Source organism: Ochotona curzoniae, unplaced genomic scaffold, assembly GCF_017591425.1.
Source record: "Ochotona curzoniae isolate NIBS_2020 unplaced genomic scaffold, NIBS_Ocur_1.0 contig_2754, whole genome shotgun sequence".
Lineage (NCBI taxonomy): Eukaryota > Metazoa > Chordata > Mammalia > Lagomorpha > Ochotonidae > Ochotona > Ochotona curzoniae.
The window spans coordinates 14,018,239-14,035,225 of record NW_024465582.1 but is presented as its reverse complement, the minus strand read 5'-3'; the positions used below and the strand labels follow the sequence as shown (position 1 = coordinate 14,035,225).

Genomic DNA, 16,987 nt, shown 5'->3' with positions numbered 1-16,987 from the left:
TCTTGATAGGACAATACCATTAGTGTTCACTTCAGAAGGTGTGGGGGGTTTAATGAGGCTAATTAGAAATACAAGTCATGCCTTTAACACTGAGCACAAATACATAGCTTTTTATTATAAGGTCAAAGACAGTTTAGTTTTTGCTTCTTCCCTGAAGTTGCAGCTCATGACTGGAGAACGCTTCTGGCAAGATCTGTAGAAATGGCTGAAGCCTCTAACAGTATAGCAAGCCAGGGGCCCCATCCTCTCCCTCCTGAGCTATAAGGGCCTGGGACTCTCAGAAGACTATTCCCCTCCCTACTTACTTAAGAAATCGCTGTCCATTTAGGACTGACTGTGCGCTTTCTTGGCAGGCACAGCCTAGGAGTGGAGCAGAAAATGGTCTTCGGTGTTGTCTTGAGAGCATCTCCTGTCGCTTAGGTAAGAAAGCAGAAACCACAGAACTGACCAAGACTTAGAAAGCAAACCAGCATGCACCTTGCACTGACATCCTAGAGTGTCCTACCTGTAACTGTAGTGAAAAGCAGATACTAAATCAGGTTTCCCAGCTAATGTGTACTGCATTCTCTTTTGTATAGCCTATGGAAAAATGGGATGGCTGGCTCCCCACAGGCCAGATACTTCAGTGCCATCTCAGGGACTGCTCACATAGTCTAGCAAACATGACAGCTGAAGAACCTCTGTGACCCTGGGGCATCTCACAGCCAAGCTGAAGGTTCAAGAACTCTTCCAAGGTAAAATCAGAGTTACCATGTGCGTGGGTGTGCGGGTGCAGGCTACACCCATTTTCCCAGTAACCCTGTGGCCCGGTTGGCGCCACCTGAGGACTGTTACATAACCCTGCTCTTACATTTTGTCAGACTTGCCGTGTTGCTCTGTTTTTCTCCTTGTTACATCTTAGTAAATAAAGGTGATGGGGATTTGGAATTAGTGTCTAAAAATAAGGTACAGGTCATGATGAGTTCTTGTGGCCAGAAGGCCATGACAGAAGCCGTGTGCTGCAAGACTGGCAGCAGCCCCGGGAGTGGCACAGGCTGCAAGCCCACACAGCCTTCTGCAGAAGAGCTTGCAGAACAGCAACAACCAGTCACTGGACGAGCTGCTGCTCTACCAGGCCCAGATTTGGTACTGGGAAGAAACCGCCAGAGAGGGTCCTCCCCGGCAGAACTATTACTGTAGGCTGTGTCTGGGTGGTAAAAGAATACCTAATTGTAGTGTCTGTGGATCTCTAACCAAGTGACTCCAGAATTGAGTAGTTTAGGTGTGTGTAAAATGTGGAAACCCAATGACTTTTTTTTTTTTTGCCTGCTGTTAAATTTTCCCATCTTGAACTTCAAGACAAGATTGAAAACCAGGTGCCTTCTAAGCAGCGAAGCTCATGGTCCTTTAGCATAGATCCTGTGAAGCAGACCAGGACTTACCCTTTTAGAGTAGAAAATGACCAGCACTTCGTGGTGATTATAGTAACCATTTAAGTTGAACTCTGCATCCATACATTATACTCACTAAAAAATAGTACTTTCTGCATTTTATTTTTTCAGTTTGGGATAATTCCTGAGCTCAGCCTAACAGGTCAAAATTCATTCTTTTAAGTCATTTTTTTTTTTCCAGGGTAACATATATATAGAACTCTGTCTCCTCCTTCCACTCAATGTGCCAAAAAGCACTACGTCATTTACTTACAAAATTATATGAAACCACGGTCCTTTTAGTTGGGACATTGTGTTACCCCTGAGACATTGGGTCCTAATCACTAGGATAGATAAAAATTTCTCCAGATGTGGCAAGAGATGTGAAGGCCTAGTTAAGTGTTTCAGATGAAAAAGGACGTGTCATTGCATATGTCCCCACTGACAAAGGTAGGGAATAGGCACTGGAACAAAATGGACCTTCCTGGCAGAGGGGACCAGGAGGAGTTGAACCTCATTGTTTTAGGTCATACTTCCCATGTAAGTAGATATTTTTATAGCCCTCGCATGTATGCCAGTGTTCTTTGCTTCAGTGTTCGTTGCTCATTTTTCTGATTTGGTTAATCGAGAGCGAGGGAAGGGTTTTCTCATTCAGCTTCATGAGGAATTCCTGTGCTTTCTGATGACTAGCTGCACAGGTCCTTCCGGGACAGACTTCATAATATTCCAGGCATCGAAGTGCATCAGCCCGACCAGAGGTTTCCCATTAATAGCCAGAATTTCATCTCCAGCTTCTATTTTCCCAGCTTGTTCAGCTGCACCACCTGTGAAGATCAACACAGAAAATGGCTAGTGCCTTTAGAACGTTCAGAAAGATTTTGGGTAGACTAAAACACAAATGTTTACATAATGTTCTTAAGATAGGAAGCATTTCCCAAAGGAGAAACAGAAACATTATATCCGCAAAAATAAGTTGTACCGTAGCCCACCTCCCCCAAAACATAAGACAAGAAGCTGTTGACAAGGGGAAGAGATGTTTAGTGTATTGAATCAACTCAGGGTTAATGCTACCTGGAGAACTGCAGGTCACTGAGAGCAGCACACAGGAAAACGGCTAGTATCCAAATAGCCAAGTCAAAAGTTACTCAGCTGTTTTAAGTTTCTGTTAATAGATGTGGGCTGACACTATCCACGTTCTGAGATTTCTTGCCTATCTGAGTGTAGAGGTGACTTCTTTGTACATTACAGCTCGGCGTTGGTAATAGCAAATTTATGAACTTGAGAAGAAAATCCAAGCTTAAGCCCTGCTTCATTGCTTGCACGTACTCACCTTGACATGCACTGGGTGTAGAGACATGGAGAGCACTGGAAGCAGAATTCCCAAGTACAGAAGTAAAGGGCTTAGGCCCAAGTCAGAACACACTGAACAGATGCATCGAATCCATTCTACATTTCTGAAAGCCATTGTTTAAAGACTTACATAACTACCAAAGGGTTAACATACAAATCCAGATTCAACCCACTAGAGGACATGAGCATTTAATGTTAATTATAGAGGCAGGTAATCTCTCAGCTGTGTAGCAAAGAATGATAGTTTTGGGCATTGCTTTCTCAAGACCCTTGTGTAACTAATTATATTTCTGTTGCCAGTATTCTCTTCTAGAATATTCACTGATGGCCACAAGCAGGTTATAAAACCAAGGAGTGCTCTGCATGTCCACTGGAGTCAGAGGACATGGGGATTGTGACACAAATAGGAGATGGTGTTTGTGAGCAGTGCACTGAATGAGAACTGGACTCGTTTTGGTCTCAAGCATGAAATTTACCTAAATCTCAGATTTCTATCTGCAGAGTGGTGATGAGGAGTCACCTCACTACGTCCTGAGAAAAACAGATGAAGCAGCTGGGAAGCATTCAGGAAACGGTGCTGTGCACGCCAAAGGCGGGGCCAATCTCTGCACTTCTACATGGCCGCGTTGCAGCCTCTGTTTCTAGGATTTTGTATTGATATTCATGAGGTAAAACTGAATCCTGCCTGGTTTGAAAAAGGGTTGTCTTCCTTCCATTTCATTGACATTTTAAGGTCCTTCAGGAAACGTTTACCATTTTTCCCATAAAGCACAGAATCTTTGTGAGCTTTCCAGTCATCATGTTGTACTGGTTCTAGTTAATGAAGATCTAATTTATTTATCTGGTTGCTATATCATGATATATTTTATCAAATTGCTCCGTAGCTTGCACTTGAATTAGCATAGTGGTTTGTCTTCATGCTTTCCTTACCCCACTGCCTGAGATTGCTTGGGTTTGACTAACTTGATGAATTAGAAGATTCTGAAGAGTGACTGTAATTTCTACTCATTAACTTAAGGTTGAGCATCTTTTCATGTATTTATTGGCCATTTAGGTTTGTACCTTTCATCCATTTTCTAATTTAATTTCTTTAAACACATTTTCTCTTACTGAAGAACAGTTCTCTGTATATTCCGGACTTAAGCTTTGCCGATGAAGTGTAGTACAAATCTGTTCTAGTTGGTCACTTGCATATTTTATATCTGCTTACATAGTGTTTGAGCCGTGTCGTAAACATTTCATAGTCTTGCACCACACAGCGGTGTTATGGTCACTAATGGGCCTCGTGTGCAGCACTTGCTCAGTTAGGATCGTGTCCCCTGGAGATGGGTGTTTGTGCAAACACTACTGAGTTGCCCCATAAAAACTAAAACAAAGACAAAGTCAGCCAGCCATGTAATTCACAGCCAGTGCCCTCATCATTAACTGATGCATAGTGACTCTGTGCGTCTTTAGGAAATTATGATATTTTACAGTGTTTACTTCTGCTTCTGGTCTATGCTGATTCTGAGTTCATCAGTCTTGGTGAGCCATTTACAGTGCCCAACTTTTTTTTTCCCCTCTTCCAGATAGGAAGAACACAGTTTTCCAGTTCTTTGCATCTGTTTGCATTGCAAAGTTCTGTGGCATCCTGAGGGCAGGAGCAGCCCCAACATGTAACTAACTGCACCAGGGACTGCCCTAACCTGCACGGCTGCTGCCTCATATGGGTCTTGAAGGGTAAGGGCTCACTGTTATCATGGACAAACTGAAGGGAAATAAGAAATTTCCTTTGAAGGGTGAAGGAATTACAACTTGTTTAGATGTACATGTAATCACTATATAGTTTTATGGAGTACAGTGTAAACCAACACATGCCATACACTGATCAAATCAGGTAATCTATATTCTTTTAATTTTTACTTTTTTTAAGGATTTGAGTAAGTTACAAAGAAGAGAAACAAAGACGTCTACTGGTTCAATTCCCAGTTGGCCAGAAGGACTGAAGTCAGGAGCTTCATTCCATCTGGGTCTTCCACAAAGCTAGCAGGGGCCAAAACACTTGGGTCACCTTCCCTGCTCTTCCCGGGTGATTAGCAGGGAGTTGGACCAGAAGTGAAGCCACGGGTGTAGGTAGGCAGCAGCTTACCTCACCACAATGCTGCCTCATTCTTTTCTAATTGAAACCTCCGGAGCCATGGAGGTTTCTAAGAAGGCAGCACATCTGTGTTCTGTTGGCCCTGTTTACACAGGTTATCCCTGGAACAACCCAACCAGGTCGGTACCCTTAACATCCCTGTTTTACAGAAGAAATTGAGCCATAGAGGACTAATGCTTGTATTTAAAATGATTTTTAAAATGAATACTGATTGTAGAAAGGTGATGTGAGGTCACTGTATACTCATTGAACTGCAATTCTTAGGTGAGAAAAACTGTTGATGTACTGCTTACTCAGGGGAATTTAACCAATGGCCTCCTGTTCCCCTTGTAAGTATGATTAACTATTTTGTGTATATTACATAATGAAGAAGCTGAAGAGATTACAAAGAACTCGTGATCTTGGGCAGTTAGAGACCTCGTGTTTATCAACCCTCTCAATGCCTGCAGCTTGCACTAAGTGTTCCTGAGCGGCCAGTCCGCTGGCAATCCTGAGCCTGGTGTGCTGCATTAGAGCAGTGACATCAGGAATACAGTGAGGGCTGCCTCTTAGGCCTGGGGTCCCCCTTCCTCTGTGGCTCAGGCTTTGCTTCTGTAAAATGGTGGATTTAAGTGTACCTACCTGGCAACATTCTTCCAGGAACAGCCCAAGTTAACGCGTGAAAAAAGATAGTAAAGATGGTTAATAAACACATTGGGTTTCCAAAAAAGGCATTCCTGGGGTGGTGGGTGTGGCGACACAGCGAGTTAGTGATGCTCTGTCTGTGTCCCCTCACTGCTCTGCTCCAGCTCCCAGGTGAGGTATCCACAACAGCAGAGGATGATCTGGGGGTTTGGAGTGCTGCCACATGTGGGAAACCTGGGGGTAGTTCCAGGCTCCTGGCTGTGGCCTGGCCAGTTCAGGCAGCTGTTGCCATGCGTATGTACACACACACACAAATACATGAAAAGCATGTGCTTGTCTAATATGAAGCAGCTAGAGCTGTCCAGCACCTTACCTTTGTAGACTCTCTTGATGACCAGAGGCCCGTCGCCAAAGACAGACGCCCTTCCTCCGTCCACACTCAGTCCCAGGCCCGCCGAGGTCTTTAGCACTTCAACGCACAGGGCACCATGTGCAGCTCCGCTTCTCCCTGTAAGTAGCTCCCGTCAGCACACAAATAGCATTGCTGCTTGTCACACCACTGCCCGGAGCCACCCAGATGCCTGTCACCCACCGCCTCTAGGTGCCTGTGCCAGTATTCACGTCCAGTGGTCACCCGGAAGCTGCCCTGCTGGCTGTGTCCCCACCACCTTTGCCAGAGCACACAGCATGCCTTTGTGCCTGGAGGGTTTGAGTGAAGCCCTGCACGGTTTCAGTTAAGACAGGAGGCACACTTGGGGAATCGAATGTGATGAGCTGCCACCGGCAGGGGCACATTGCCACCCACCTGTCCCTGGAAATTTGCACTACCTGACCTCCAACCTCATGAGACTGGTGTTTTGGGAAAGATAAACATCAAAATCAGAGTAAGTGTTGCTGCTGTATGTAACTTTCCTGACCCAGAAGTTGGCCAGCATCTCCTGCCCTGTGTGCAGGCTGCTGTACGAGTTTCTTACCTGGTCCAGGCTCCAGGGATAGTGTCTTGTTGGAAGACAAAGCCTTCCCATTGGCTGTGAGAGGCTCCTGCTTACTGGAGGGCCTGAGCTGCTGTTCATTCCCTTTCCGGATGACCACCAGGGCGTCTCTGTGGGGCTGTGCCTGGTGCAGGATCTTCAAGACATCTCCATGGGCCAGGCCGGCCAGCGAGGTGCCGTTGATTGACAGCAGGAAGTCCCCACGGCTCATGGTCCCTTCCTGAGCAGCTGCCCCCTGAGAAAACACCCTGTGAACCTAGGAGTGAGAGCCAGGGGCCACCGTAAGGAAATTTTGTATTTTTAAAATTGCTTTAAAGACAGTTATATAGAAGGTGAGGGAAGGAGACTGCTCTTCCATCTGCTGGTACGGTGGCATCAGTGACCTGGGCTGGGCCACATCAATTGCAGGAGCCAGAAGCTTCATCCAGGACTCACATAGGTGCAGGGGCCCAAGGACCAAAAATAGACATGCAGGGCAGGACATGGAATTACACCTGGGGAGTGCACCAGTGGATGGAAGTGCTGTCTCCCCGTCTTTGTAAGCAAATACAGGTTTCATTGTTGATTTTACTGTTGCTTGAACAAAATACTGAGGCAGATAAGGCTGTAGCTCCTTCTGTCCATATTTATAGCTGTGTCACATGGTGATGTTTCCTTCAGTGATAAAGCTTTTACATCTCTGTAGCCACATCATACCTTCTGCCAGTGCACCATTGCCACAATGAGAGAAACACCTAGTAATGCATTTCTTATAGCACAGCCTAGTTGTCAAATGACACATGGCTATCATGTCATTTAGCCTACACATCACCTGTGTTTAAAACGCTTATTTGGGGCTCTGGCTGCAGTGTCCCATATGCACACTGATTTGTGTCCTGGCTGCTCCATTTCTGGTCTGACTCCCTGCTGATGTACTTGGGAAAAGCAGTGGACTATAGCCCAAGTGTTTGGGGCCATGAATACCCATGTGGGAGACCTGAGTAGAGCCCCTGGCTGTGGCTTGGCTCACCACTGGCCATTAACTGCCATCTGGGAAGCGTACCAGCAGATGAAATCTGTTTATCTAACTCCAATTTTCAAGATTTTTTGAAAAATGCTTTGTTAATGAAAATGTAGCATACTACTTTCTCCACAGAGCAGGAAGCAAAACCCAGGAGTGTGCATCCCAATCAAAAACTGACAGGGATGCCAGTCCAATGGCATAGTCACTTACCATGACTGAGTTGGGCTCCACACCTGTGCCTCCTGCCACACTGAATCCTAAACCTGAGCCGCCGCCTTTATTCAAAGCTATGAAGCAAATGTCTTCTTTATTCTAGTGACAAGAAACAGAAAAAGAAGTTACATTCCTCTTTCTAAGAGTAGGGAAGCTGTAGCACAAGTCCTCTGATCCCAGTAACCACAGTTTCCAGAGACTCATTGGAGGGGCTGCATTGGCTGCAGGACCACGGGCTAGGTGGATGTGACCCTGGATGGTCAGAGGCTTCAGGTCCTGTCTGAGTCTGGTGTGAAATTTGAGCAAAAGGAGTCTTTGCTTTACAACTTAGCAGAGCCACTTGCCACAGCCGCAAACGGAACTGAGGCCGTGTGTTTCACATCCCATTGCTCCATGTTCATATGAAACAGGAGTGCAGCAGTCTTCCTTGTCCCCTAGGGTTAAATACTGAAACTGTCCTCTGTCTTAAGCACCAGTGGGAAGATTCTGTGGAACAAAGGCTTTTAAAGAATTAGCTATGCTAAGTATTCTGAACTTTGGCTTTCTTCATTCACCCACACACCGGCTATGATTCAGCAGCATCTTAAAGGTCTGCATTGCTAGGTTTCATGTGGTTTACAGTCTGTCAGTGCTCAAGGACTGAAATGTGGATAACCAACTCTGTCAGTTGCAGAGAGAACCCAGTATTTTTTTTCAATTTAACTTGGTTAACAGGCAAAGTTAGAGAATCTTCCATTTGTTGCTTCTCTCCCCAGATGGCTGCAGTAGCTACAGCTGGACCAGGCAAAGCCAGGATCCAAGAACTCCTTTTGGGTTGCCCGCAGGAGTGGCAGAGGCCCAGGTGCTCAGTCATCGGGAGCTGCCTTCCCAGGTGCATTGGAACTGGGTCAGGAGCAGAGCAGACTGATTCAAGCTAGTACACATATGGCATGCTGGCACTACAGGTGGCGGTTTAACTTGCTCAACCATTATGCTGGCACCTTAAAAAAAAAAAAAAGGAAAAGGTAATTCTATTCATAAATAATGTGTACTAATTTTAGGCATTCTGTGGCTCTCTGAAGCAGTTCATTCAAACCAGAATCCCAAATGTTACTACCAGAATGAATGTGGAACTTTGGGAGTTTGAGATAATTGACTTTCATGGGTGCAACTAACCATCCAAAGGTACTTAAAGTTCATAGAAAGTGGAACTAAAGGAAGTCTATTTGGGTGCAAAAACCTTTGGGACTTATTGCACAGTTTTATGCATTTTTGTTTTCAGGGTTCCTTGCACCAGAATAAACTGACCTTTTAATTCCACTTTCTTCTACTTTCCAGAAACTTCTTGAAGTACCCTCATAAATGAGTTTATGTACGGAACAATGGAAGACGATGCAGGTTGCCTTGTCTGGGATTGTCACCCAGCTCCTGCAAGGGGGGTGACCTTAATGCTGAAATAGGAGTATTTCTTAGATATTTAAGGGTATTTCGGGAGCAGAGAAACAGAATATTTAAAAGTGGAACTGATGCATTCCAGAACAAATTATTACCTAATTTCAACTTACTCAAATTATTTTTCTTCCATTAGTGTCTGAGGATACAAGTGCATGAGCAGCTGATGGTCAGGCCAAACCTGGCCTCTGGGAAACTTGGCTCAGCATGGGACACCACAGCAACCACAGAGAACGGACTCTTCAGGGTGTGGGCACATGGAAGTCGGATGGCTACCCTCTCATGCACTTGTATTATTAGCACCTGCCAACCACACTTACTGCCAGAAGACATCCTCTTCTGAAATCAACCAAAGAGCAGTAAGAACGAAGGAATGGAGACCGGCACAGTGATCGAGACACAGCCTGGGCTATCCACATCCTGTATCAGTAGCTGGTTTGTGCCCTGGTTCCTGTGCCATACCCTTGGAGGCAGCAGGTGTGGCACCAAACATCTCCAGCATACCACTAGGCAGGTGACATAAAACAAAGCACCTGCCCAGTGCTGACCTCTGGGTGGCCACAGCAGCTTGCCAATGGTCTCCACTTTGCAGCCCCTGACTGTGTGGTGTGCATATTAAGTTTGCTGGAAATGTTTGGTTTTCTGCTTTTACATTTTATCTAACACTGAAGGTGGTGGGAGCAGAAGGGACCTGCCAAAACATGACGCACACCACCATGGCAGGAAGTCCTGGAGCGGGACCTCCAGGTCAGAAATGCTTGTTTACGAGTCCAAGCAGGAGAGGCAGAGTGTCTCTCCAGATTTCAGCATCAGTTAGGGCGAAGGCCAGCAGCCTGGAACTCATTTCTGGGCACTCCATGTGGGCGGCAGGAACTTAGGTACTTGAGCCAGCACCTGTGCCTCCAAGGGCATTCAGTAGCAAGAAGGGCATAGGAAGGAATGCAAGGCAGCAGGCTGAGACATGGAGGGTGTGGCCCGGCAGGGCACTGGCCAGGGGTCCACCCTGTCTTCGCAGTGTCACGCCCAACTTCCAGGCTGCAGAAGCTTCCCAGCTGCTCTGGGTGAGCGCTCCATAGCTGAAGCAGTGCTAGCTGAGGGATACTTGTATTTGGCGTGGTCACCAGCAAAGACAGCCGTCAGAGGCCCTGACCTTGGGTGCAGGGGTTAAGCCAGAGGCTGCAACTCCATCAGAGTGCCTGCCTGCATTCCAGCTGCTGCTACCTGCTAGAGCACCTGGGAAAGCAGCAGCAGTCCTACCTTCAGCCTAGACCAGCCCCCTGTATTGGGGAGTAAACTGATGGAGGGAGACAGGAGTCTGTTGCTCTGCCTTTTAAATAAACAAAAAGTCAAACTTCATGTGTGCTCTCCGGTCTGCTTTTTTCCTCTAAAACCCCTTGTGTTAGGGTCCAGATCTATGGATACTGCTGAGAAATCGACACTGTTCTTGAAAGAAGTAGCCTACGCTGTGACCCAGGCTTTATTTTCGTTGAACTCTTGAATCCAGTTTTTCAAAAAGCTTTTTTCACTCTTATTAATTAGGCTGCCTGGTCATGCCCTCGGCTTCATACACTCCTGATTCATTCTTCCCTCGCCTAGCTCTCTGTCACCAGCAGGTGGCTCCCTTTGGCTAGTTCTTGCTGGACCCCTCAGTCATTCTCCAGGATTTCCAAGGTACCCAGTTCTGTGAGGACCCTGTGCAATCTAACTGCAAATGAGGCGCAGAGAGAAGAAACCAGTTACTCCTGGGGGATGAAAACTGCAGGGACCCTATGTGGGCATCTGCCTGTGCAAGACCTGGCCTGTAGCACCTGTGGCTACAGTCTGAGCTGTGCCCTCCCAGAGGTCTCCCCTTGGCTGGCTGAGCCGGTGGCACACACCTGGCCATGAACCCCGTCACAGTTCTGTCTTCCCGTGTTCACAGCATTCCACTGACCTGTGAGTGTGCTTCCACCTCCTGAAGAAGAGAGAGGACAGTGGACTTTGACCCCACTGAAGACAGGACAGCCTGTACTCTCTCCTGGTCGCCAGGTGACACGTGAAGTTGATCCAGACTGTAACACAAACACAGGGAGTGAGCATTAGTAAACCCCACGTTTTCCATTTGTCCCGATTTGCAGAGTGCTCCTTCCACTCTAAGTGTTTCCTGGTCCTGGTGCCTACTTAGGCAGAAAACTCCGACTCCACGTGAGAGGAAGGAGCCTGGATGCCACTGGGAAAGGGCTGCTGTGGCCCCAGCCGTTGGGACCTGCAGGCGTTCAGCACACTTCGGAGATGTTTGAGAGGATGAGGGAAATTTCCCGTTTACTGCAGCCACTTCTCCCCATTGTGCTGATGTTAACATTTGGAAGAGCTGGGTGAGAGGTGCCTGGGCCTTCTGCACTGTCTGTGCAGAGTTCCTGTTCATCTAAAACCATTCCAGAAAGAAGCAAGACATTCACATGAAAAGGCGAGGAGAACATGGAAGGTGCCACTCATGCCCACCTGCATCCCACATGGCTGTGGCTGGTTCCCAGTCCTGGTTCTGCTCCTAAGCACAGCTTCCTGCTGAAGCTGAAGCATACCTGGGCAGAGGCAGTGTTGGCTCAAAGGATCGAGTCTCTGCCATTCACATGGGAGACCCAGCTTTAGCCTGGCCCAGCCCTGGCTATTGTGGGCATCTGGAAAGTGAACCAGTGGATGGGAGAGCTTGGTCTCTTTCTGCTTTTCAAATAAAGAAGAATCCAAGTTTACAAAAGGGCAATAGCCCCTGTCAGATGCTGAGGTAAATGCATGAGCAAAGAACCTCATGAGACCTGAAGAGCTACAGAAAGTAAATGGGGCATGGGGACAGGATGTCATTGGCTGGCTGGCTGGCCTACTGCTAAGATGCTGGTTAAAATGCCCAGGTCCCGTGCTGGGTACCTGAATTTAAGACCTGCCTCTGGCTCCTGGCTTTAGCCCTCTGGGTAGTGCCAACCCTGGGAAGCAGCTCAAGTAGCTGAACTGCATTCCTGGTTCCTGACCGGGCTGGGGAGCTGGTCCATGCCCCTCTGGTTCCCCATCTCACTTCTGAATAAATGAGTAATGAATAAATCAGGCAGATACTTACTGAACCGACCAGCTTTTTCCTGAAGGTGGGTCCGGGGTAGTCTCCTCTGTATCACTGGCTGAAGCAGGTGCCTCAGGCTCCCTGGATATAGGGCTGCTTCCTCCTGGACAGGCCCTGTTCTCACCCTTGGAGGGATTCGAAAGAGCGGCTGGTTCCTCTGAGGCAGAGTGGCCTTGAATGGGGGTGCCAGGCACCCTCCTGGGCACTATCTCCAGTTGGGTTTTGAAGAGCACAGGGCTGGGTCCTGCTGTGTATCCCTCGCCACACAGCTTGTCCAGATCGGGCATACTTAGGGCTCTCAGTTCCTGCAGCTTCGAGCGGGACACCGGTGAGGGCTGACCGTGGCGCACGGAGGACTGGTGCCTCTTGATGGGTGAGGCTGGTGTCACAGTGGCGGTGGGGATGCCCGCAGGACTGGCTGACTGCTTCGGGTCTGTGTTGGCATCCTTGCTGTCAGGCTCCGGCGGGGTTGGCCTGGGGGCGGTCAGTGTCATGCTGGACGGGGACTTGGTCATCTGAGCGAGGAGGGCACTGGCTTCACTTTGGCTTTCACTGCAGGAACTCAGGCTGCGCCTCAGCGACCTCACCGCTGCAGTGTCTCCAGGGTGGCCCACGCTGCCCTGGGCAATGCTGCCGGAAGAGCGCCTCCCAATCGGAGGCTTGGAGCTCACCGACAAGAATGGGGATGCCCCAGTCCTGCTTGTGGGCCGGTCAGAGTTGGCTAGGTTCTCAAAGGACTTGATTCGCTGTTTCACAGAGAAAAATGAGGTAGATTCCTGGGGCCAGATCTGTTCATAGTAGTGTTGTCTCCTGGTGACTCTGATTTTGTCTGTCACTAAATGATACCTGGTCTCGTGGCCTCCCCCGGCATCCCCTTCGTCTGCTGCCAGGGGCCTCCTGGCCGCTTCCTGCAGGGATGGCTTCACACCACACAGCCCCTGTCCATTAGCGAGGCTGAACACTCTGCCTTCGGCTGCCCTGGGCTCAGGGATCTGACTGTCCCCAGGACGGCGACCTGGGCTGGGTGCCAAGCCCTCCCGTCCAAAGTGGCTGGAGAACTGTGCTGGCATGGAGTAGGTTCTGGTTGCTGGCCTGGGTGTGAAGTAGGGATGGCATTCGCCCGCGGGGCTGCTGTTGGATGTCCCTGGGGAGCCTGCTGCATGACTTGGTCTTCCCTGGGCGGAAGAACCTGCCATCTTCACAGGCACGTGTGGGGAGGCTGATGGGGCCGTTTTGAGGGAGCGTTGTGTTTCTTGTTCCGCCGGGGAGGTGTGAGGTGTGGGAGAGGTAGGGTGTAAGTCTCCTACCTGATGGTAGGGTCTGGTGTCACTCTTGTCCTGGCTGTCGTTCTGGGCTGGGGGCCCTGCCTGGGTGTCTCTCGCAGCTGGCTTGTCTCTACATGTGTTCTTTGGCATTCTTCCAGAAGAAATCTCCACTGTTTCTGGCTGGCTGGGGCTTCCCAGGGGATGGCTGGCCGTGCTGGGCTGCATGGCTTCCAGGGCCTGGTCTAGGTGGCTGGACACAGGCTGCTGACTGTGGTTGATGCTCGCAGTGGACACGCCTGGCCTGGTGTCAGCTTGGGGCACCTTGCCCTCTGAGGCACACCTGGGAGACCTGGGGGCAGCTGGGAAGCCTCTGTTGGGGTCCGAGTGGGTGGGCGTGTGAAAGTGACCACACATGCCCTGCTCAGAGAGAGTCTTGGAGGAGGTCAGGGGTGGTGAGGCGAAGGTTCGGAGGCTTGTGTCCGATGCGGAGAGCTTCAGGGGCCCAGCGGCAGCTGGCACAGGTTTGGGGACGGCCGTGGCTCTTCGCTCAGGCTCCTGGTGGTCAGCTGCGTGGAGCCGCTGGCTGAATCCTCTGGAAAGCACCTTGTGGGATGCGTGGGGTGAAACCAGGGCTCTCGTGTGATCCTTGGCTGGGCTGGTGGCGACACCCTCGAGGCCCGCCTTGCCCTTGCTCTTGCCACCCAACCTCTTCAGCTTTTGTGTGTACCTGGGCTTCGGACAGGTGTTCAAGAGCATCTCCACCGAGCCTCTTCTAGAAGGCTCTTTACTGTCCGGGTTTGCTTTTGGCGGAGGAGGGCTGGGAGGCACCGCAGCCCCCTTTCTGTGGTTGAAACTTGGAGTTTTGGCCTCGGGGCTTCTGGCTGGCTCCTGGTTGATCTTGCTCTGTAAGTGCATACCTTGGTAGTTGTGATTGATGTCTTTCAGCCAGGCCACGATGGGCTTCCTGCAGGTCAGCTTGGTTCTCTGCAGGAAGTCACCAGCCAGGTCGGGTCCATGTCTGTTTGCAGAGGTGGAGCTTCCCTGCTCAGGCATGGCCACACCCGTAGGGGCAGGTTCAGGCCCACCAACATTTGGTTCTGATCTGTCTGGGGTCCCGTCACCTGGCAGGTCACGTTCCAGACCATTCACGTTGGTGGGACTGGGCTTGACGGGGAGGTCGCACAGATGCCCGTGCACCACGGCCGAGCTTGTGCTGCTGACTTCTGGAGATCCATGTGCAGTGTTTACATCTGTGACACCTCTGGGTGACTGTGAGTTCACGCCCGTGAGGGGACTGGGCCGGGAAGAGCTGGGACCTTGTGGGTGCGAACCTCTCCCCCGTGGGCTTTCCAGCAACGTGCTCAGAACGCTGGGCTGCAGGGGCAGAACTCGGGCCACAGTGGGGCAGGGTGTGGCTGCAGAGGTAGGTGCTGTGAGGGCACCACTGGCAGAACAGATTTCAATTTGTTCTTCTTCAGACTCCTCAGCTTCTTCCTGGTGAAGAGGCCAAGGAGGAGAAGGAGGAGAAGGAGGTGGTGGCCAGCTGTCCTCACTAGCCACCCGTGGGGCCTCGGGGAGCGACTCGGGGTCGGAGGAAGAATCTTCAGCATCCCCATACATGGAGGACAGAGATGGCTCTGTGCTGTCACCCAGGCCTGACAGGGAGAGGCTATCGTCATGGAAACTGCTCAAGTTTCTCGAGTAGTTGCTCAAGAAGCTCTTGTTCACAGTAAAATGCTTGTCAGGGTTGATGGCATCCAGGACCGAGGGCTGGGGAGCTCCCTGCGGGGAAGGGGCTGGCCCGGGAGCCCAGGCCCTCCGGGGGCACGGCTCAGAGCTGTGCTGGGCACTGGCTCCTGCTGGCTGGAGGCCCTGAGGCTCCCCTGTCCGAGAGGAATGTGACGGTGCTTTGGATCTGTCAATATCCGTCATGAGGCTCTCTCTGCTCTCCAACACTTCAGGGTCTTTGGCCGTATTGGGGGGCAGTGGTGGCAGGCACGGGCTGGCCTGGCATATCCTCATGGACAGTGAGTCTGTGTCTTGGAGCCTGGCGGCCTCCTGGGAGCCTTCTGGGGCCTGCCATTCTGTGGCTCCCAGCGTCGTCTTGCTGTGGTTACCTGGTGGTGTCACCAGGTCTGGGGACAGCCTGTCTCCGGCGCTGGGGGGCAAGGCAGCTCCCATGGTTCCTGGAGCAGCTGCAGTTTTGCTGGCGTCAGGGAGAGCTGTTGCCGTGTCTCCCAGGGTCACGGCACGCTCCAGGGTGAGTCTTGCTGCAGCTCTGCCCGAGGACCCGGGCTCAGAGCTCCCGGGCAAGACAGGCTGGCTGACTTGCTCCGTGGCTACAGAGGCCTCCCTGGGGACAGGGGTGAGGTCTGGTGACTGCTCAGGTCCTGTGTGAAGAAAGCAAACAAAACATGAGGGGATGGGAGAGAAACTGGAAAAGCGCTCCAACTTTTCAAAAAAAAAGGTAAACCCACTCAGAATGACATTCGAAGCTTTGTCTCTCAAATCGCACAGCACCCACATCCCACACTGCTCAGCTTTTGACACTCTAAGTGACCCAGACTAGCTGGCAGAACACTTGTGCATGCTTGCTTGTTCTGTCTTTTGCTTAATTTAAAGGCAAGTTTTATTTAGTTTTATCTACTAGAAAGACAGAGCAGGAGCAAGAGACGGAGACAGAGAGGGATTTTCCATCTGCCAGTTCACTGCCTAAATGATGCCAACCTGGGTTTGAGCTAGGCAATGCCATCTGGACCTCAAGCACTTGGTCCATCTTTTGCTGCCCCTCAGGTGCATCAGCAGGAAGCTGGATTTGAAGCAGAGCAGGGAGGACTTAAACCAGGCCCTGCAGTGTGGCATGCAGGCTTCCCAAGCTGTAGCTTCACCAGCCACACTGCAGTGCCAGCCTTGCTTTTGGTTTTTTTTTAAGAACGGAGGAGAGGGGAACAGCAGAAATCCTACACTTGTTTTCTTGAGCACCACCCACTGCCCCGTGGTGGCAGATGCTGCGGGAGCTAGCCAGGCTGTTGTATTTGTGGCTTCTGCACACAGCTCTGGCAGAGCTTCCTGACTCATGGCCAGCACCTGGCGGGCCACGAGTAGGTTACCCTCATGTAGGAGGAGGAAGTGAGAGGGTACCATGTGAGACAAGCCCAGCTCGGCACTGGAGGCTTTCCTCTTAAGCGCCGAGTGGGGAAAAGAGAAGATGCGATGGGATGGGAGCCATGTGTTGTGGAGCCATTGCTCTGCACTGAGGAAGCTGACGCAGGTGGGGGAGCTGGTGAGATGGGGAGGTGGGGCCTTGAATTTGGCACATGAGGTACAGCCTGGCCACGAATGATGAGGACGAAGATGCTGTAGATTTGAAAGACAACGTGACAGGCTGTAGGCAGGCACACAGCATAGATCCTGACCTCCAGAGGAGGGCTTCCCAAGGGCCACTCTGTCCTGGATGTGTCTGCCTGAAGGCCCT

At 50.3% G+C, this 16,987-nt stretch overlaps 1 protein-coding gene and 1 long non-coding RNA gene across 2 annotated transcripts in view; one reads left to right on the top strand and one right to left on the bottom strand.

Annotated features, from left to right (window-relative positions):
* Positions 1 to 1,609: 1,609 nt before the first annotated feature.
* The window catches only part of PDZD2 (PDZ domain containing 2), a 216,608-nt gene continuing 201,230 nt past the window's right edge, over positions 1,610 to 16,987 (bottom strand). Inside the window, exons 19-24 of the mRNA XM_040977324.1 lie at positions 12,248 to 15,902; positions 11,093 to 11,210; positions 7,726 to 7,827; positions 6,495 to 6,768; positions 5,894 to 6,028; positions 1,610 to 2,233 (exon numbers count right to left, since the gene is read on the bottom strand). Of these exons, the coding sequence (XP_040833258.1) occupies positions 2,067 to 2,233; positions 5,894 to 6,028; positions 6,495 to 6,768; positions 7,726 to 7,827; positions 11,093 to 11,210; positions 12,248 to 15,902 (4,451 nt within the window). The 3' untranslated portion in view covers positions 1,610 to 2,066. The remainder of the gene's footprint in view (positions 2,234 to 5,893; positions 6,029 to 6,494; positions 6,769 to 7,725; positions 7,828 to 11,092; positions 11,211 to 12,247; positions 15,903 to 16,987) is intronic.
* On the top strand, positions 8,528 to 8,901 carry LOC121154458. The gene is made up of 2 exons (XR_005883524.1): positions 8,528 to 8,569; positions 8,600 to 8,901. It is a non-coding gene; the product is annotated as an uncharacterized LOC121154458 (long non-coding RNA).